Source organism: Vicia villosa, linkage group LG1, assembly GCF_029867415.1.
Source record: "Vicia villosa cultivar HV-30 ecotype Madison, WI linkage group LG1, Vvil1.0, whole genome shotgun sequence".
NCBI lineage: Eukaryota > Viridiplantae > Streptophyta > Magnoliopsida > Fabales > Fabaceae > Vicia > Vicia villosa.
The window spans coordinates 50,619,506-50,641,206 of record NC_081180.1 but is presented as its reverse complement, the minus strand read 5'-3'; the positions used below and the strand labels follow the sequence as shown (position 1 = coordinate 50,641,206).

Sequence of the window (21,701 nt, the reverse complement as noted above, 5' to 3'; positions counted from 1 at the left end):
GAATCAGTAAGACATAGTTGTTACAATTTAAAAACTTAAAGGATCTGTTTGTTACAATTTAAAATCATAAATGATCAGTTTGTTACAATTTAACACATGACTGATATACATTGTTACACAGAAACCAGTTTATAACAATGTTATACACAAACCAGAATTAGATAGTAAATCAATAAATAACCAAAACATTGCATATTCAATCAACCAAAACATTGTCAGTTGGTATTAAACACTTCATAACAGAATTACATAGTAGATAGCTGAGTACTTAACTAGATCCCAAAAAGAAATTCAACCAGTTTACATCAAGGTTACATAGTAGATAGGATAGTACTTAACTAGATAGCTGGTATTAAACACTTCATAACAGAAAAACCAGTCAAAACATTAGATCCCAAAATAATCAAAACATTAGATCCCTAAAAGCACCAAACAAGGTTACATCCTATTTGGATTTTCTTTTATAAGGCATCTTGGGTCTCTGACTTGTTGGTGGCTGAAATGCTGCTGTTGGTCCTTGTCCTTGTCTAGCCCTCCTCATGGCAAGTAGTTGAGCAACTGTGATTGAGTGGCGTGTTTGAACTCCTTGTTTTTGGGTCACTGCTGATTGCCTTGTTTGAACTCTACTTGTTGGTTGGCTTTGGATGGTAACATTTTGAGACTGCTTTTTTTGAACTCTATTTGTAGGTTGAGACTGGGCAGTTGTGGGAGTTTGGGTGGGGACAGTGGTGGTACTTTGAGATTGGGCAGTTGTGGGTGTTTGAGATTGGGCAGTTGTGGGAGTTTGGGTGGGGACAGTGGTGGTACTTTGAGATTGTGCAGTGGTTGCATTGCTGGACTGTCTTGGTGCAGATGGACATGATGATTTGTTATGTCCAGATAGACCACATGCTGAGCATTTATTTGGCAAGCCCTTTCTGGAAACAGTAGTACTATCCTTCCTCTTTTCATCAGCATCTCTATTTCTTCTCTTTTTTGGCCTCCCAGGTGCCCTTCTAGATGGGGGAGGAAGAATGTCAGGATATGGTGTCAATTCCCACAAGTTCTCCCCATTTGTTGGATATATCAGAGGTGCATAGCAAGCTTGGTATGTCTCCTTCCTAAACCAGGAAGGAATGTACTCAGTAGGATCTTCAGATCTATTGAGGATACAAGACAATGCATGGTGGCATGGAATCCCAGTCAGCATCCAACTCCTACAAGAGCACTCAAACTTATTGAGGTCAACTGTGAATTTTTCCCCAGTCACACTAGTATGCCTCACTTCATAAATCATGTTGCCTGATAACCTGGAAAAAAGAGGATTATATGAGTATAGTGTTTCAGAATTAATGTCATTTATGATGTGTCATTTGAATTACCTTGCTATAAAAAACCTTGAGAATTCCTGCCTTCTTTCTAGAACTTTCTTAATTCTTGGTAGTACAGACTCATCATACTCTTCAATTTTGGCTCTATTAGTTGCCCATCTATCCATGAGGTACCCTCTGATCTCCTCCATCATTGTTACAATTGGCTTTTGTCTTGGTCCAATAATAACACTATTAAAAGTTTCAGACATATTGTTAACCAAAACATCACTTTTTGTTGCATATTTGAATTGTGATTTACTCCAAAATCTAGGAGGAATCTTCAACAAATGCTTGTATGCTTCCTCATTAACCTTTCTCATCTCCCTCATTTCCCTTTCCCATGCTTGGGGATAGGTTGCCTTTGCTGCCCTCCACATTAATTCCTTCAATTGCTTGCCTGGAAACCTTTTTCTAAAGTTGCTATATAGATGTCTAACACAGAATCTCTGGTCAACTCCAGGCAATAACTCCTCTATTGCAGGTAACAGTCCCTAATCATGTAATGAACAAACAGTGTTACATAGTAGATAGGATTTAATTTGTTACATTTTTAAAAGACAAAGGATTGAATTGTTACAAAACAAAAAAAGTTAAGACAATAATGTTACCTTCTGCTGATCTGAAATGAAAGTGAATTTCTTACATACTTCTGGTCCTCCCAAGTCTCTAACTAGCAGGTCAAAAAACCATGCCCAAGAATCTTTTGTCTCAGCTTCAACTACAGCCATTGCAATGGGCAACATTTGATCATTGGGGTCTCTCCCAACTGCTGCAAGAATCTGCCCACCATAGTTGCCCTTGAGAAAACATCCATCTATTCCTATTATTGGTCTACAAACTTGGAAACTTTTCTTGCAAGCTTCAAGGCACATATAAAGTCTATGGAAGCTTGGTAGTAATGGCCTGCTAACATAATCTTCTGGTTGTTGTTCAAATTCAGTAGGATTCACATCAGTTGCTTGGACATTGATCTTAATGGTGCTGTTTGGGTTAGATCTTAGTAGCTCATGTGTATAGTCATAAAGTCTTCTATATTGTTCCTTGAAAGACCCTTCAACCATATCTAATGCTGCCTTTCTTGCCCTGTAAGCTTTCATCCTATTCATTCCAGCATTCCATTTTTCATGTACTTTGTCACAAATAGCAGTCAGTTTGACACTGGGGTTAATTCTAACTGTTGAATACAACTTCTTCCCTAGCCAGTTTGTATTAAACATCCTAACATTATACTCTCTACTACAAGTGTGATTATCATTTAATGTTCTTAACTGCCAAGTATCCTCATGTGGCAATTTAGAACACAAAGCCACCCATCCACAACCTTCCTTGCAACCCACTCTGACTCTAGTCTTATCATTCTTCAGGTATCTTAAATCCCTACCATTGTGAACAGCATAACTTGCTACAGCTTCCTTGAACTCTTCCCATGTCCAGATTGACCTAAGAACATCAACAACACAAACCCAACAACCTAATGATTATCAAACCCTAACATTGCTAACGTCAACAACACACACACCCAACAACCTAATGAGTATCAAACCCTAACATTGTTATTATCAACGACAAACACACATTCAGCAACAATCAGTTTAGAATATGTGATACATACCTCAGCAATGCTCTTGTGTACGAGCACCTTCGCCTTCAGCTCCGTCGTCGTCTACGAGCACCTTCGCCTTCTGCTTGACCTTCTACTTTCTTCACCTTCTGCGTGACCTTCTAATATCTTCACCTTCCTTCTATTTTAGAGTTACAACGTAAAAAAATTAATTTTAAACATAAAAGAATAGCGGACACATAGGACTGGACACATCAACAACTTAATGGACACATCATCTTTTTTTAACATGACATTTGACCAAGTCCAACGTTGAGGACGTTAGGTAACTTAAAGGACTATTGTGGAGCAAAAATAACATAAAGGACCACGTTGTTACATTTAAATAAGTTAAAGGACCCTAGAGGTAATTTAGCCATTTATGTATGTTGTATATCATGGGTCTGAAGGCCTCAAAGCCATTGCTCAAAGAGTTGATGATCTTGTCGGAGTGTTTGCTCATTCATTAAATTAAAGAAATCCTGACTTCACATTATGAAGATTAATATTTAAATTTTCCTGATTTATCATATTGTTATTATAAACTTATATTTCAACACATTACGGCCACTCTTAAACGTAACTTTAAAATTAATTATAATTGCAGTTAAATATCTTTTTAGACTTTGTTAAGCTTTTTTACCCTGGTATTTATACGTTAGAATTCAAATTTTATATTTTAAATAAATTGTTACATACACCATCTAATTGATAAAGTTGAACTTTACAGACAAAGGCGGTGTATAGTTGGGCCCATTTCGTTATTTCGAACTAAATAAACAAAGCCCATCAAATTTTCATATATAACAGATGATCCTAGAAAGTTCTACGAGAAAGAATTGCAGAATTGTGAAAGCGAATTACTTGATCAACACTCTGAGGCTTCGCTTCGTTCTCTTCCATTGCTTCTGAGGTACTTATCTTTCTCTCAATTCTCAATCGTTTTTACTGGAGCTTCGAACTTCGATCACGTTGATCTCGTTTTGGTTTTTCACTTATTGCTGATTTTTTGAAAATTTTCGCCGATAGTTGTGTTTAACTCGATTAGTTCAATTGATGTCTAGTTTATCGATTCTGTGTTTGATTATTGCTGAATGTGTTCTGTTTTGCTTAGATCGTTCAATGAATTATGATGATTCTGTTGTAGTTTGAAACGGAAATTTCGCTTCCGAAGTTTAGAAGTATTTAATGTTTTCGAAGGAATCGTAAATTGTAATTTAATTGGAAGATTTTAAGTAGGGTTTGTTCATGTTGAATTGTTCTATAAATTTGTGTTTGGATTGGATCCTTTATTACTGATTTATGGCTATGAAGCACAGCCACTAGAAACACTTCAGTGACACCAACACTTCTGATTAGGTTCTATTTATTTATTTATTTATTTTTTTAAATTATTAGCAGTGTCGGTTTCAAACACTTATTTCAGAGATGTCAGTACTAAATAGGTTTATGGTTTATACAGCTAATACTGCACTTAGAAGTATTCAATATTTTGAAAAGAAATCTCAAAATGTAACTAACTTATTTGGAAGATTATAGGGCTTGTTTATATTGAATTGCTCTTTAAAATTGTGTTGAACTGAATCTTTTATTAATATTACTGTTTGTATGGTTTATACATTATTGCGGTTGTGATTATGTTATGTTAAATGAGTCTTTTACTTTCAGTGATTACTGCAGTAAAAGTTTGAATAGCAAAATGCAAGGACGCGGTGGGCCTGGTGGCAGAGATCCTTTAGCTGACTTCGGTGGTTTTGGAGGCTTTGGATCTTCTAGGAGTTTGATGTCAAGTGTGTTTGGAGGAAGGGACCCATTTGACGACCCTTTCTTCACCAGCCCTTTTGGAGGGATGTTCCAGTCAAGTATTATGAGTGGTCCATCTGGGTTTCCTTTTTCCCGGGAAATGCAACGGCCTGGTTTTCCTTTTCCTTCAGAAATGCAGCAGCCTGATTTTCCTTTTGCGCAGAATATGCAGATGCCTGGTTTTCCTTTTGCACCGAATATGCTGTCATCTGGGTTTCCTTTCGGCCCGGAGATGAATCCATCTGTGTTTCATGAGAATCAAGCTCGTGCTCCGGAGCCTAGTAGTCGAAGGGGCCCAATCATTCAGCAATTGGACTCTGATGATGAAAATGAGGATGAGACCGAAGAAAAGAAAGAAAATCCAAAAAGGCATAGAAGGTCAAGCGTTGAACCCTCTGTAGAACATCCAGATGATGAACATGAAGGTATTGTGTGTTTAGCATTAACCATCGGGTGCTCACGCTTTTGCTCTATCTCTAAAAAATTGTAGTTTACATATTGCTTATGCTAATATTTATTGGGGATGGGGTTTCATGCTGCAGGGAAGAAGATCCGACATTTGCAGGGTAGAAATGAGTTCAACAATTTCAATGCAACTGAGCTTCAGCCTCAAACACAGAGCTTCTGCTTTCAGAGCTCAACAGTCAGCTATGGTGGTCCAAATGGAACATATTATACTTCTTCAAAGACCAAGAGGACTGGAAGTGACGGAGTAAGCTTTTATGCAGATTTAAAGCTGGACTGAATCCAGGATTTTCATAATGTTATTTTCTGATTCTATCTTCACTGTGTTAGGTGACACTTGAGGAGAGCAAGGAGGCTGATAGCTCCACAAGGCAAGCTTCCCACAGGATTTCTAGAGGCCTGCATGACAAGGTATCCTCTTTGGTGGCAATATTATATTTGGTTGGTTTGGTTTTGGGATACCAATCACTGTGTTTCTTTAGTGATTTTTACCATGTCCTTAATTTCATTTATTTAACTTTTTTCTTATGTTTAATAGGGGCACACCTTCTCAAGAAAGCTTAATCCAGATGGTAAAGTGGATACTATGCAGACTTTACACAACATTGATGAAGGTTTGTTAGCTTATACTTCGTTTTTTTGCTGTGTGATACATTAACTACTGTAGGTTCTATGCCCTTGTATGACAGCATTACTGAAATTTCTGCATCGGTTTTTGCAGATGAACTTGCTGGCTTTGAAGAAGAATGGAAAGGAAAGGGTCAAAAGTATTTGCCTGGATGGAGCGGGAGTATTGGGAGTATTGGTGAGTAACTGATAATTTAAGGAATGTGGATGTGGATGATTACTTTCTAGAAAATATCTCTACAATTTATTAAATATTTTTGATAGTTTTACTTTTATATTCCCATGCAAAAAGTTTCCATGAAGTCTGTTTGTGTTATTAGCATATTTTCTAAGATAGTGATAGATTCGGTGTATTATACCTTTAAGTCTGTTTGTGTTATTAGCATATTTTCTAAGATAGTGATAAATTTGGTGTATTATAATGCGAATTTACTTGAATGCTTAAAATACAAGGAAATAAAATAATTGTGCAGAGTTATGCTATATCATATGCTACAAAAATCAGTACACGTGAAATGCCATGCAGTTTTGCAATTTTTCAGCCAACAATTTCCTTAACAAAAGAAAGACCCCCATGTTACAATGTATTTATGGACACATTCGTAGCACTGTTTTTCTGATTTTGTGTGACATTGTAAGGAACTTTTCAACCCTCCCATTTAAGCCACTCTATCAATTTTATTCAACTACCACTTATTTTCATACATCTATTTGTATGTTAATTCTAACTTGCAGTCTCGCACACATAATAGCATGTTCCCACATATTGCATTTATGGAGTAAATTGGCTTTCTCATGGGCTGTATTCTGATGTACATGGTTGTGAATTCATTATGTTATTGGAAACATTATTTTGTTATGGTTTTCTTTATGATGTATCGAAAACTACAAACTTCACTCATGTGATATTCCTATCTCATGCACTTTATTATTGAATATTTGGAAGTAAGGAAACAGTGATGGAGATGTACCTTGCATTCGATGGTAAAGAGAGTATGGCTCAGTATGCCTGTTGTGTTTACAGTTTTTTTTAACCAATAACTGTTCGTGCAGTTATTGTTAAATGATAAATTGTGATTAGTGAATAATAATTTACTCTTAAGATTTGTTTTTCCAATTTTCTTTTCAAATTTTCTGCCTCACTGTTTTTCATATTTTTACATGAAAAGGCAGAAAAAACATTGTAGAATTCAAATTTATTAGTGAATAATAATGTACTCATAAGATTTGTTTTACCAAATTTATTTTCAAATTTCCTGCCTCACTCTTTTTCATATTTTTACATGAAAAGGCAGCAAAACCACTGTAGAATTTTATGTGTAGAATTTTATGTGTAGAATTTTATGAAAAGTCATGAATAGTGTTTTATGAGATTGTTCTGTGCTAATATACCTCGTCTGTTGAATTTCATTTTTTTCTTCAAAATAGCAGTACACCATTTGTAAGTCATTTTAATATGTTCTTTTGTGTTGTAGGAGCTGGCCATAGTAGACAAGCTGAGCATGCTGGGCAGGGAGGTTTCCTTCTCCCTTCATCCGAGCATAGTCATCCCGTGGGCTCGTCCCAAGTTAGAGGCGAAGTGGGTTCTTCTCGTGCTTGGGAGAGAGTGAGGACAGATTCCAATGGTAGGGGTGCATACCACTCAGGAAGGCAGGGTCAAAATTAATTATCTGTTGTTGTAGTCAAATGTTGCAGTCAATTTGACAAGTACTTGAGTCTCATTCACCTTAAAACTGTCATGATATTTCTTATGTTACCTCTTGGGTTTCTCTTTCCCTCTCCATAGGTATATATGATAATTTTAGTAGTAGTTTCCTTGCCTTGATGGGAAAGATTAAGCCACTGAAAATGTCAGTGATGCCAGCGTCTGAGATTTGTACAATCTTAGTTCATACTGCATACAGTTGTTTAGACACATTATCTGTAGTGTATGAGATGTATATGTTATGTATATGTTGTCCTGTGCAATTTCAATACTTTATTCTTTTGTTGCGAGATTTTGCACATAGATGCAATCATGTAGAGGGAAAGGAAGCACCTGTCCTTCAAGCAGTCCTGAATTTCGAAGGATTTGTTCTTAAACAAAAAGGGCTGTATACGCAGTCAATATACATAGCTTATATATAACTTCTTAAATGGTAAGGCTTATTCGAACTTATTTCTATTTGTGAGACTGTTTGAGAGGATTTATGAAACAACTTAAGATGAGAGAATAGATCCATTCATGTGTAGAAACATTCTCGTTACTGATGAATTGCATACATTTATATCTTTTAGTGGGTGAATACATTTATATCTTTTAGTGGGTAAAATTGTTCCTGAGTAGATATGACAGGGTGCATCCTAAAGTATAGAATTATGTTATAACATCAATTTTTCGACCCTGTATACCTTTATCTCTCAGCTCGTTTCAACAGTTTCACGGCTTTTTCAACCCTGTATGGTGTTCAATTATAATTTCTGTGAAGTTTACGATCTAATTGTTTGGTGAGAAAATAAATTTTATAATTTAACATGGTACCATTTAAGATCTCTTTTAAGCAATAAGATCTTATTTAGGTTTTAAAAGGCAGATAGTCAACTGAAATAAGTAAGGGGTGGACCATCCAAAGGAAGGTTGTGAGAATAATTTGTTCAGTTTTTGCTTTGCTACCACAATCAATTATAATGTTTGAAAGATACACATTTGAAATCTCTATCGGTGTGATTGGTTGTTTAGAGAAAATAAAGTGTGAAAGAAAAAAAGTTTTAGGTATTGTTTAGTATTAGGAAAAATAAAAGAAATGCAGAAGTGAGACTAAAAAGTACTGAATCAATAGAAATAGGGGCATCAATATAAAAATGTCATCCTTATTTCTCTTTCAACTAATTCTCTCTTGCCTTTTTTTTTATTATTTAAAACCAACCATACCCTATAGAAGTTTGAGAGTATATTTGCTCTGAAACCGCAAACCTGTAAATGGAGAATGAGTTGTAATAATTGGAATGAAGATGAGTGAAACAATCGTCTTGCTATTATGGATAGTACGTATCAAGATATATCAACGTGAATCGTAAAGTTAACATATAAGTTTATTAACTAAATACTTTTTGGTAGTTGGTTTTAATTATTGACAGAAAATTAACATTCTTGGATTTGATATAGTCTCCATAAATCTAGTATATCAAGATATACTAACACGAATATACAATGAGATGTTGTGGCGATTCAATGTCGGCTCGCATTCAAGAAGAGAAAGAGTGATTAATGATGATAGAAAATTATTATAGAATCTCACAAACCGTAGAGCTATGGTGCAACATGTGTGGGAAGGAAATCACAAACATAATAGAAAAAACTCAACAACATAAATTTTCTTAAATATCACATGCAACGAAAATCAATAAGAAAATACATCAAACAACACAGTATAAAAAATTTCCGTTAACTAGGAGTAAAAAATCACGGGACTCATATGCCACTTAAAATCTCCACTATAATCAATAACGAGTACAAATAAGGTTCTCTCACATTAGTTAGAGGTGTACATCAACATCATCAAGATTTACAATCAATCTTGGAATACAACAAATATCAAAAGAGACAAAATAATTCAAAAAAACACCAAAAAGTTCTGACCTCAAAGATGAACTCGACAAATCAACTTAGAAAGCTTGGAATCCAATTACCACCGTTCAAAATGCGCTCTTATAAGTCATGAATGTTGTGTCAAAACTTCAGGACGATCCAACCGTTGGATTTTATGCAAGCTTCGATTTCGTGGGACTGAGTACTTGGAGCTGCGGGATTTTGATGTCATTGCAAATTTTCTTAACCTTAACAACTCTTTTGACGTTTCCACGAAGACTATAAACTCGACTTCGATAGTAGAGAGTGCGACACACTTTTTTAGTTGTGATTGTCAAGCCACGACTTCCCCGACAAAAGTCACCATATATCCTGAAGTAGATTTTCAGTCATCCAAGCTTCTGGCCAAATCCGAATCTGTATATCAAACCATTATAGGCCTCTTGCATCCCAAAGTTAGTCTCAAATTTGAAGTGCCACACAAATATCTCATCACCCACTTCACGGTCTCTCGATGATCTTTTCCCAGATTTGAGAGATAACGACTCACCATTCCCATGACATGAACAATATCAATTCTTGTACAAACTATGACATACATCAAACTACCAACGGCCACAAGTACAGAATGTTCTTCATACTGAACTTTTCTTCATTCGTAGATGGACATAATTTATTACTAAGCTTGAAATGAGCAGCAAGTGGAATGCTCACCGCTTTAGCCTGATCCATACTAAAACACCGAAGGACTTTTTCCACATACTTTTCCTATGACAAGTACAACTTCTTCTCATTTCGATCTCGAACCATTTTAATACCAAGTATTTTCTGAGCCTCTCCTAAATTCTTCATAACAAAAGATTCACTCAAAATATTCTTCAACTATTTAATTCTTGAAACATTCTTTCCAACAATTAGCATATCATCCACATAAAGCAAGAGAATATTGAAATCACCTTCGGAGAAATTCCAGAAAACACACAATGATCGACCTTGGTCATCTTGTACCCATGTTTAATCATCATCGAGTTTAACTTTTGATACCATTGGCGAGGTGCTTATTTCAAACCAAAAGACTTTTTACCAATTTTTAAACATAGTCTTCTTTTCCCTTTTTTAGGAATCCATCCGGTTGGTCCATGTAAATTTCTTCATGTAGATCACCGTGAAGGAAAGTCGTCTTCACCTCCATTTGTTATACTTCCAAGTCGTCTTCGAATAAATTGCATCTTCACAACTGGAGCAAAAATCTCTCCAAAATCAACACCTTCCCGTTGTTTAAAACCTTTTACCACCAAACGAGATTTGAATCTTCTTTGAGAAATACACTCATCTTGCTTAACCCAATAAACCCATCTATTCTTCAATCCTTTCTTACCCTTTGGAAACTTCACTAACTCAAAGGTATTGTTCTCACAAAGTGATTAAATTTCATCATCCATGGAATCCATCAACTCCTTTTTGTTCTCATCCTCCAAAACTTCTTTAAATTTTCGGGTTCTCCACCATCGATAAGAAAAACATACTCGTTCGAGGGGTATCGAACAAAAGGCCTTTTATCACGAATATACCGCCTCAACTCATTAGAAGTGATCGATTTCTCATCACTTTCAACCTCTTGATCCTCTTCATTTTCCACAATGTCTTCCGTAGCACCTACATCAACAATATCATTAGGATTTAAAACATTATCATTATTCAAATTCACACCTTAATTTTCAATTGGAACATCTTCGAAAGTGATAGTGGTAGGAGCAATAGTAGTTGAATATGTATCAACCATTTCTTCATCTTCAAAAATCGGATCTTTATTCTCAACTTTGTCGATGTCCTCAATGGTATAATCCTCCATGAATACGACATCACGACTAGGAACAAGCTTTTGTTGAACTGGATAAAAAATCGATACCCAAACTCATCAAGTCCATACCCAACAAACACACATTTCTTTAACTTCTCATATAATTTTGATCTCTCATGCTTCGAAATATACACATAAGTCATGCACCCAAACACCCGAAGATGGTCGTAGGAAACATCTTTACCACTCCAAACATCATTTGGAACATCAAACTTCAACGGAACACATGGAGTGAGGTTTAAAAGATGCACAACCATGCCCAATGCTTCTCCCCAAAATTATTTCGGAAGCTATAATTGAAAAAGTAAACATCTCACCCTTTCCACCAAAGTTCTATTCATTCTTTCGGCTAAACCATTCAATTGTGGTGTCTTTGGAGGAGACTTTTGATGACATATACCTTGATCTTGACAATATGTTAGAACAAGAAATGTTCTGATCAATATTCTTAGTTTTGATGATAACATTAAGTATGAATTTTGTATAAGACAATGTGGTACTCTAATCCTTTACGTTTTCCATTTCAGGAAAAGTATAAAAGAGTATGCACAAATCAGCATTCAGAAATACTGACCCAGAAGTTCTGGATGACTTCATCAGAACATGGTCTGGCAAGACATCAGAAGATGGTCCTGCAGAATCATAACATGAACTGATGGTATCACGCTCAAAGCACTTCAAAGTCTAAAGACAGAAGTTGCATCTGCACCAAAGCTGGAGACTCTGAAATTCAAACGTCTATTCAACACATTCTGAGTCCAGAAGAAAGTACAAGATGAAAAGGCTATAACGTCAAATCTCTGACTGACAAAAAGAACGTTAGAAGCTACAAAAGGCAAAGTCAGTAAAAGCAGCAAAAGCATGGCTCGAGGTAGTTGACAAAAGTGTGAAACATTAAATGCAACGTTGTACTATTCACGCAAAGCATTAAATGCTCCCAACGGTCATTTCCTCTCAAGCGCCTATATATAGAAGTTCCATTCAGAAGCAGCATACAACACTTGCTCAAACTTACAGAAACGCTGTCAAACTGAAAAGCAAAAAGAACTTCATCTTCAACCTCACATCTTTTTAATATCTTAGTGAGTGTTAAGAATTAGAACTTAAGAGAAATATCACTTTGTGATTACAACTTTATTAGAAGCAAGTTATACTCTTGTAAACATTTATTTTACATTGATTGTAAAAGGATTTCCTAGAGTGATCAAGTTGTGATATGTAGACTCTAGAAGACTTAGAGGGTATCTAAGTGGATAACCATTGTAATCAGTTGGATTAGTGGATTAAATCCTCAGTTGAGGTAAATCACCTTGTCAGGGGTGGACTGGAGTAGTTTAGTTAACAATGAACCAGGATAAAAATAATTGTGTTCTTTATTTTTATCTACCATTTTGAGAAGTTACACTTATTCAATCCCCCATTTCTAAGTGTTTTTCACTCCTTCACAGTACTTGTCGAAAGGTCATATATACTCTCTCCCGTTATTCGTTCGGATACACTTGAGCTTTTTCCCCATTTCTCTTTCAACCGATGCTTGATGACTTGAAGGTATCTAACACATGATCTTTCGTCTTCAATGTATAATCCCATGTTTTCCAAGAACAATCATCAATGAAAGTTACAAAGGAATATGCACCATCAAAGTTACAAAGGAATATTACCTCTTAGGTTCAAATGACATAAAGGAAACTCGCCTTTGCTTACTTGCCAAAAAAATGTGAACACTTTCACAACTTTGCATCGAAAATACCATACAACACATTCTTCTTAGCCAAAATACTCAAACCTTTTTCATTCATATGACCCAAATTCTTGTGCCATAATTTGGATGATCTATCATTATCACAAGTGTTGACGTAGCACTTTGAAACCCCAAGTTGACCAACATATAAGTTCAAATTCCTTTTTCCTTTAGAAATCACCATTAAACCTTTCTTTAACTTCCATTCATTGCCCGGAAAAGAATTATCATATCCTTCATTATCCAACTTTCCAACGAAAAAAATATTGAATCGAAGTTCTGAAATATGTTTCACACCTTTGAGAACCAGGGTAGTCCAATTGCTAGTTTCGACACAAAAATATCCCATTTCAATGACATTAGCTTGCTCACTATTTCCCATATAAACAACCCCAAAGTCATTGGTGTCGTAAGTTGAAAAAAGATCGTGTCTCGAGGTTGCATGAGTAGAAGATTCATCGCTGACATTTGATTTAGAATAACTTGGAAATTATTCAAGTGATCGGTCATTGGTGAACCATCACTATATCTTAATGACATCAACTCCTCAAGTTTGGTCTAAAGAGAGTGAGCATGAGTCACCGAGCTCACATGATTCAAAATATTATCATCCACCTGTTGGATAATATAACCACAAACTTGTCTACGAAATAAAGACCATTCTTCATCACTTTTTCCATCGATTTTTTCATTAGAGAAAACCAGTAAGTGAAATCCTTTCACATAAAGCAAATCTTCCATTTTTTCTTTCCAAATATCATATTTGGAACCATTCAAACTTACCATCCTATATGTGTTTGTCTCCATCGTTACTCAAATAAAACCACAGCTCCAGATACCACTTGTTGGGAGGAAATCACAAACGCAACGGAAAAATTCAACAACATAAACTCTCCCAAATATCACATGAAATTATTGTCAACAAGAAAATACATCAAACAACACAACACAATTTTATTGCGGATGGTAAGCAGAACTCAACCTCAACTTGGTTATTAAGGCTTCTTGCAAACTCTCCCAAAACCTTGACGTGAACCTCAGATCTCTATCTAATACGATGCTCGAAGGAATACCATGCAACTTGACTATCTGCACAATATAAGTGTCGACTAACTTCTACAACGAATAATTGATCTTTATCAGAATGAAAAGAGCGGTCTTAGTCAATCTATCCACAAAAACCTACATCCACTCACTCTCGTTTGAGGTCTTCGAAAAACTTGTCACAAAATCCATAGAGATGCTATCCCTCATCCATTCAGGAATACTTAGTGTCTGCATCGACCTAGATGGCTTTTGATGGTCAATCTTTGACTTCTGTCAAGTCAAACAAGAATACACAAACTCTGCAATCCCTTTCTTCATACCTGACCACCAAGATATCTTCTTAAGGTCTTGATACATTTTATTAGTTTCGAGATGAATACTCAAACTACTCCTATGACTTTCTTCCAAAATCATCTTCTTATGTCCCAACACATCAAGCACACAAACTTTGTCCCTAAACTTCAAGATCCCATTCTCATCAACTCCAAAATTGTTTTCTTTACCTTGGTTAACTAATACCAAGCGACCAACCAATTCCACATCATGTTTCTGACTCTCTCTGATTTCCTCAAGAAACTGCTAGTCAACTTGAGCATACCCAACTTCACACTATTATGAGTTACTTTGCACACAATCTAAGATCTCGAAACTGCTCGATCAAATCAATCTTGCCATTAGTGCCAACATATGCAAGGACTTCCTGCTCAATGCATCTTCCACCGCATAAGCTTTACCAGGATGGTAACTCAACTCAAAATCATAGTCCTTAAAAAACTCAAGCTACCTTCTCTGCCTCGCATTCAGCTCTTTCTGATCAAACAAATACCTTATACTTTTATGATAGCTAAAAACTTCAAACTTTGAAACATACAGATAATTTCTCCACATTTTTAGTACAAACACTATAACTGCCAGCTCCAAATCACGGGTAGGATATTTCCTTTCATGAATCTTCAGCTGTCTCGAAGCATAAGCTAAAACCCCACCATTATGCATAAGCATACATCCCAAGTCCATCTTGAGCGCATCACAATAAACTACAAACGATTTTGCATCTGACAAGATCAAAATTGGTGGTTGGGTGCAAATGGGTTGTGGTTTAGGTGTGATTCTACGTATGATGGAAAAAACTATTTTTGGTGGTTTAGGTGCAAATGCTTTTATCATCTTTAAATACTTATGGGCTTGTTATACTGCTTAAGCAGGAAAAGATGATTGGGTGCAAATGGATGAAAATGGCAAGATCAAGGTTTAAGTGTGGCTTGGACTTAGTTAAAGTTTTTGAATGATACTTTAACATGAAAAAAACATCTATGTGGTTGATGGTAAAATTGTGATCACCTATAATTTTGAGTCAGAATGAAGATATATAGAAATGTGTCTCACAATCTAAAGTGATGAGAAGAGAAAAACACGTTTAGCGACTGTCATACATCATAAGCATAAAAAATAGTATAGAAGTTGACGGATGCGTCAGAGCTGCAAAGCGGTGTCCGACGGGTGGTGAAATGTTTCAATAAATAAATAAGTGAAATGTTTCAAATTTAAACTGACTTATGCATCATCATCATGAGATGCCTTATATTTAATGTATTATAAGTTTATTGCAAAAAATAAAAACAATCAATCTAGTATAATTTTGTTAATATTATGTAATAAATCAATCATTTAAAAATATAGTTCTTTTAAAATAATATTGATCTTATAAGAATTTAAAGATAGTGCACCGACAATATAAATCAATATTACATATATAATTAATCAAAAAATTTGTACTTATCATATCATATCAATATTTTAAAATTAAAATATATTTTAATTAGATACATATCTTATATTGGATTAAATATGTAAAAATATTTTACAATATCAAAAAAAATTCAAATAACCAAATTTTAAAAAAAAATACAAAAAAACCATCTTTTGAAAAAAGTTACCTGGATAACTAGGTTTGGTGGGTGCCCTACACATAAGAACCACCCCCATGGCGCCTATGAACAAAATTTTATATATATGCGCCACCCCCCACGACGCTTATGTGCAAGCCCAAAATGGGCTGTTACGTGGGGTGGCGCCAATGCCTATTTATTTATTTTTTTAATTTTTTAATTTTGTTTTTATATAAAATTGAATATTAAATAAATAATTAGAAATATGAAAATATATATTTATCATAAAAGATGCATTACAACTTTTTTAAAACAACGCTTAACAATAAACACAAACGTAAATTAACTACATTAAAACTATTACAGTTTCACGCTATAACAACCATCAAAACGATGTCATTTGTGTCATGCATCAATGGTTAACATCAACGTCGTTCTTAACTTCAACCCACTAACGTTCGATTTTTTTCGTGATAATTGACGTCCTCGTTCTCTGCTCTAGATTCGTCTGATGCTTTCACCAGCTTCGTACTCCCCGTCTAATCAGCGCAACAATGACCTCTTCAAATTGTCCATGAAAAGAATGTTCCAAAATTTTATTTTAATCAAAGGTTTCACAGCTGAGTAAACACACACAACCATCTCTTAAAATTTGGCATATCCACCATGACGAAAAAAATCGAAGAGAATGTGAGAAAAAGGTGTGGAAAATGAAGGGGAATTGAGAGTATATTTATAGAAAATACCCTAACACATAGGAGCCACCCTATAAAACTTCTATGTACAAAATATGTACACAGGCGCCACCACCATGCAAACCCTAATTTGGGTTGCACTAAGGTGCCACATGGGGTGGCGCAAACTCATAAAAAGTTCTTTATATAGGTCATGGAAGTGGCGCTTATGCGTAGGGCTCTCCCCAAACTTGGTTACTTATATAATTTTTTTTGAAAAGATGGTTTTTTTTTATAAAATCTATCTTTTAATGTTGGTTATTTGATTTTTTTTTTTTCACAATATCATCATGGCATATTATTTTTTCTCTTTTTACAAAAGAAAACGAGTTTAAGTGCACGAATAATATTCCAAGAAGAGAATCATGAAATGAAAATCGAAATCAAAACGAAAATTTGGGATTGTGGACGTGGTTTAAACCAAACTAAACTAAAACTCTAACATATGGTATGGCTTCAATCACCACTAGAATGGTGAAGGGGATTTTGCTATTACACCTCTCTCCCACACCCCCCTCCTTTTTGTTCCCCGTTACTCGCAATCTTTCTCGCCCTTTCTTCCTCCCCTCTCTTCAATCAAAGCGTTCGCACTCCGCCACTGCAATTCGATGCGCTTCCTCAGCTTCAGATTCTGGGAACAAAGTTTCCTCCCGGTTATCACAGGTTCAGCAGCTTCTCCAAGAAGCCGAACATCGATCTCTCTCCGCCGATAACAATGGCCCCATTCCTAAAATCACTTTGGGTCCGTTTTTTTAGTTTTTTCATCATTTTTCTCATTCCTTCACTATAAAACATGTATTTGATTTTGATTTACTCATTCAATTGGTTTCAGATCATGTAACGGTGAGCTTTGCTAGAAGTGGAGGACCTGGGGGTCAGAATGTCAATAAAGGTGTTTTATTGTTATTTATCTATTTTCTGTTTGATAGTTCTGCGAATTACACAACTACATGCGTTTGGTATGGTGTTCAATGTAAATTTTACAGAGGCTAAAAACATGTGTAATACTTTGTTTTATATTCGATGTTGGGGCTCATTAGTATGTTGCTGTATGTAATGTGATACTTTCTGATTGGACAGTGAACACCAAGGTTGATATGCGGTTCAATGTTGGAAATGCGTATTGGCTAAGTGAAAGAGTCAGGAAGAAGATTTTGCAAATGGTTTGTGTTGGATGATCTTTTATTTTCATTACCAAGTTATGCGATTAACTGTTTGTTTGTTTGATTTCAAAACATTCATTATCTTTTGAAATGTTTCATGAGTCATGACATGGTATTGGACCTTCTGTGACCAAGTGATCTAGAGTTTATCCCCTTTGCTAAATAATAGTTAATTTTTAGTACAAAAGGGATGGGTTTGCGCATTGTCAATGCTTCAAACCCATAATACTCTTGAACTCACCCATTCTACTTCTCGATAAATATTTGTAAGCTAGTAGGGACTTTTCCATTGGTAAAGAATTATAAGTACATTGTAATTGAAAAACTCCCATAAGCTAGAAGCCCATCCAAACTGGGTCACAGTTGGCTTATGAGACTTCTTACAACTTAACTTCGTATTGTTGCCATTATTTATAGGAAATACATAATATTGTTAGAGTTTAATGGATATGCACTGACAGTGTAAAATAGTTTTACACTGTCATCCAATAGAATACAAGCAATCTGCCATGTCATTTAAAAGATTTTAAAATAAAAGAGTGAAGTGATTGAATGCATGGTTGGGATTGATTGACAATGTAAAATTATTTTACACTGTCAGTGCATCACCCATTTTCTCATATTGTTATATACTTGTTTGTATGTTTGTTTATTTCACTAGATATGTGTATATCTAGCTGGGCTTAAATTGCGTGTTACATGCACTGCTCATCTACCTTATATTTTTAACAATTTTGAATTGTATTGATCTTGTTCAGGAGAAAAACCGTATTAACAAGGATGGAGAGCTTGTGATTTCTTCAACCAAAACTAGAACTCAGAAGTTTGCATCTCTCCTTCTGTTATTTTGTTTGACCTTTTTCCTTGTATGCTGTAAGTAAGAGGCCTTATTCTACGATTTTTTCTTCAGGGGTAATATTGAGGATGCTTTGGCAAAGCTTCAGGTATGTAAAGTTGCTTAAATATTTCAGTGAGACCTAAGAATGGGTTTTGTTATAGGATAGTTATCATTGCTTGGTAGGTCAGCAAATTATTATGTTTTCTAGCTCTTTCGTCTTGTTCGCCTACATAATGGCGGCATCTTAAACTAAAATCTTTTAGTGCGAAAAACAGCATTTGTGAAGTCATGTCAGCTATATAAAAAAAAAATTTACTTTCTGGTAGTAGTATTGGATTCTAGTACATTTTTTTTCTTCTCTTGTGGTGTTAGGGTTGGGATGAGTTTGTTAAATGAAAGGTTGTGTTTACAAAATAATCCTTTGTCTTGATAGCTATGATAATAGGGTAAAATATCAGCTTACGATTGTGAAATGGTGGTAGAAACATCTCACTCATTTTCTGCATCCTCAGGTATTCAGTCGTGGTAAATCCAACTCTAAGAGTTTTGGTACTGACTATATTTGTGATTCTCTGAGGACTAGGGACTTGTCATAATGTCTTGAATTATTGATTGAGAAATTTAATATTTCTAGGAGGACTTTGCGAATTGGTTCATTTTCCCCCTCTTCATTGGCTGTCTATTCCTTTTTATGTTGAGTTGGTTGATTTCCATGTCCTCCTTATAAATTCCACTGTACTTTTTTGGAACCAGCCAACTATTAATGTGAAGAAAAATGAGTTGAGGTGACTTTCAGATATTGCGTTTGGGCCTTAGGGCAACAAAGGGGCCACATTGAGAATTCGTTACAATTTGCTTATGTGACCAATCTGTTAAATTGATATATATTGAAGATAGGAGTAGGTACGGGGAGAGGGCATTCACTATTTTTTCTGTTAGAAACCTTACGGGTTTGGCAGAATGAAAGGGTATGTTGATGAGAAGAGAAGATGAAGACATGTGATTTTGACTTAGGAGAATGGGATTGGATGTTCTATGGGATTGGATGTTCTTTAAGCAAAGGCCCACAGACAGTTGTCAGTAGCCAAAAGAATACATAAAAAATTAGCTCCAAGATTTTTTGGACCTTTTCCCATAGTAGCTAAGGTAGGTGCTGTATTTTATAAACTGAAACTCCCAGATTCTGCCAGAGTTCATGCTGCGTTCCACATATCATAACTGAAGAAAGCTATTGGGATTATGCAGTTGAGGCCTCTTGCCAGAGGCTTTGGAAGTTGATTAAATGGAGGAGCCTGAAGAGATGCTGGCCTTCAGAGAAATACAACAAGCTGGATAGCAGGCAAGACAATGGTTATTTAAATGGACAAGCCGGAATGTGGAGGATACCTCTTGGGGAGACGAGGAGCTTCTGCAGAGTCAGTTCCCTAATGTCAGTCTTGAGGAAAAGGCTGTAGTTGCCGGGGGAGGCAATGATAGGACACCTGGACTTCACACATGTGTTACTGAACTAATCATTTGGGCCAGTACACATAGGCCTAGCTTCTGGAAGGTTACACAAGGAACAATTTGGGACCCAGGGGAGAGAATATGTTAGTGCGGTGTACACTGATTCCGTGTTATTCAGTTATGGGAGAGGGGTAACAGGTAAGTGCCATTCTTTCAGGAAGATTGTTATTGAGGTGGTTAGGAAAGAATATCTCTATGGATAGGAGTCACTGACTCTGGATTACATTCCTTTCATTGTTAAGCTTTAATGCTCATCATATTCATTGAATAATAATATTCACATCTCGTTCATCTGTTTTTGTAGTTTCTAACATTAGAATTCAATTATCTATCCTTTCTTTCCCTTCCCCTCTTCTCAACTACACAGACTTAAGCATGTTCACTTCTTATTCCCCAAAAAATAACCATGGTGCTTTTATGTTTGCTTTATTTGGAAAAAAATAGGAAATCATTGATGCAGCATCTTATGTCCCACCACCTCCCTCAGAAGAGCAAAAGAAGAAGATTGCAAAGTTGTAAGAGCGCTCCCCTTTTTAATATATTCCTTTTATTCTCCAGGTTAAATACATTTTATTATTTAGCCGTCAGTTTTCTCGCCAAATCTGTTAACATTAGAATTACCTGATGGTGAAGGGCATGTTTTGTAAGTACACTGATAAATCAAATGTGCACTTTTGAAGGGCTGCTATAGGAGAACACAAACGCCTCAAAAGCAAGAAAGTGCAATCAGATAAGAAAGCTCAAAGAAGAAGTAAAAGTAGTTGGGACTAATGTATTGATTTTCCAGAATCTTTAAACTATTTATCATCTTAGTAAGTCATTTATTTATCAAACCCACTATTGCAAAAAAATGTCATTCTCAATTTCTTATATGTTTTCTGAATTTCTGAACGGCAGGACACAAAGCACAATCCTCTGATACAACCATAATTTTGATACAACCATAATTTGAATACATACACATTAGATATGGATGGTTTAAGAAAACCAAGTCAAGCAACATTAATCAACCGGAAGGATATTCAAAAGTGATCAAAATTGTCACCATAATTTGAATACATTCACATTAGATATAGATGGTTTAAGAAAACCAAGTCAAGCAACATTAATCAACAAGAAGGATATTCAAAAGTGATCAAAATTGTGACGTAGCTACTATTTAATGCAATAAAAAAAATTTTAATTGAAATATTATGTTGCTTTTATCTACAATTTTTATTTGTCAGCTTAAACTCTTTTTTAATGTTTGTAAATTATAGTCATTTGCCACATGTCTTGAGATAGGTCTACCTAGAATTGAGATAGGTCTACCTAGAAGCTCAGTCAACCATTAGGACCATAACTTGCTTTCCTTTGCCTATACCCTTGCTTTCCCTTGCATATTTGCCTTTCCCTTGCATGAGGATTTTTTATTTAGATATACCTAATTGTTTTAGGTAATTTAATTCCAAAAGTCATATAACTTTGTTCAATCTAGGATTGGAAATGATTTTAACTTCATTTGTTA

The 21,701-nt window shown here is 35.4% G+C and overlaps 3 protein-coding genes across 4 annotated transcripts; 2 read left to right on the top strand and 1 right to left on the bottom strand.

The window, feature by feature from the left end:
* Nucleotides 1-158: 158 nt before the first annotated feature.
* Nucleotides 159-2,903, bottom strand: LOC131633350 (uncharacterized). Its single transcript, XM_058904095.1, has 4 exons — nt 2,896-2,903; nt 1,961-2,792; nt 1,362-1,843; nt 159-1,289 (listed from the first exon to the last, which is right to left on the bottom strand). Exons 1-4 carry the CDS (start codon nt 2,901-2,903, stop codon nt 446-448), a joined length of 2,166 nt encoding a protein of 721 aa, XP_058760078.1. The 3' UTR covers nt 159-445.
* An 811-nt stretch (nt 2,904-3,714) lies between these two features.
* On the top strand, nt 3,715-7,842 carry LOC131637524 (uncharacterized). 2 transcript variants are annotated; one of them, XM_058908126.1, is made up of 7 exons: nt 3,715-3,865; nt 4,621-5,180; nt 5,298-5,467; nt 5,551-5,631; nt 5,759-5,834; nt 5,942-6,019; nt 7,326-7,842. In XM_058908126.1, the coding sequence occupies exons 2-7, from the start codon at nt 4,652-4,654 to the stop codon at nt 7,511-7,513; spliced, it is 1,122 nt and encodes a 373-aa protein (XP_058764109.1). In that variant the 5' UTR covers nt 3,715-3,865; nt 4,621-4,651; the 3' UTR covers nt 7,514-7,842. The 2 variants fall into 2 exon arrangements, with proteins under 2 accessions (XP_058764109.1, XP_058764101.1); XM_058908118.1 differs by having other exon boundaries at nt 5,942-6,025; nt 7,323-7,842.
* Nucleotides 7,843-17,056: 9,214 nt separating this feature from the next.
* LOC131637517 (uncharacterized) lies at nt 17,057-21,064 on the top strand. Its single transcript, XM_058908110.1, has 7 exons — nt 17,057-17,429; nt 17,520-17,579; nt 17,768-17,850; nt 18,609-18,673; nt 18,761-18,794; nt 20,639-20,709; nt 20,875-21,064. The coding sequence occupies exons 1-7, from the start codon at nt 17,138-17,140 to the stop codon at nt 20,963-20,965; spliced, it is 696 nt and encodes a 231-aa protein (XP_058764093.1). The 5' UTR covers nt 17,057-17,137; the 3' UTR covers nt 20,966-21,064.
* Nucleotides 21,065-21,701: the final 637 nt, after the last annotated feature.

Bases quoted from the DNA above. Each gene is read 5' to 3' on its own strand.
- LOC131637517 (XM_058908110.1), top strand. From the start codon at position 17,138: ATGGCTTCAATCACCACTAGAATGGTGAAGGGGATTTTGCTATTACAC. The intron at 17,430-17,519 runs GTCCGTTTTTTT...AATTGGTTTCAG, and splicing joins CATTCCTAAAATCACTTTGG to ATCATGTAACGGTGAGCTTT. The intron at 18,795-20,638 runs GTATGTAAAGTT...GGAAAAAAATAG, and splicing joins ATGCTTTGGCAAAGCTTCAG to GAAATCATTGATGCAGCATC.
- LOC131633350 (XM_058904095.1), bottom strand. The intron at 1,844-1,960 runs GTAACATTATTG...TTACATGATTAG, and splicing joins TCATTTCAGATCAGCAGAAG to GGACTGTTACCTGCAATAGA. The intron at 1,290-1,361 runs GTAATTCAAATG...TCTTTTTTCCAG, and splicing joins TCAAGGTTTTTTATAGCAAG to GTTATCAGGCAACATGATTT.
- LOC131637524 (XM_058908118.1), top strand. From the start codon at position 4,652: ATGCAAGGACGCGGTGGGCCTGGTGGCAGAGATCCTTTAGCTGACTTC. The intron at 5,181-5,297 runs GTATTGTGTGTT...TTCATGCTGCAG, and splicing joins TCCAGATGATGAACATGAAG to GGAAGAAGATCCGACATTTG. The intron at 6,026-7,322 runs GTGAGTAACTGA...TTTGTGTTGTAG, and splicing joins CGGGAGTATTGGGAGTATTG to GAGCTGGCCATAGTAGACAA.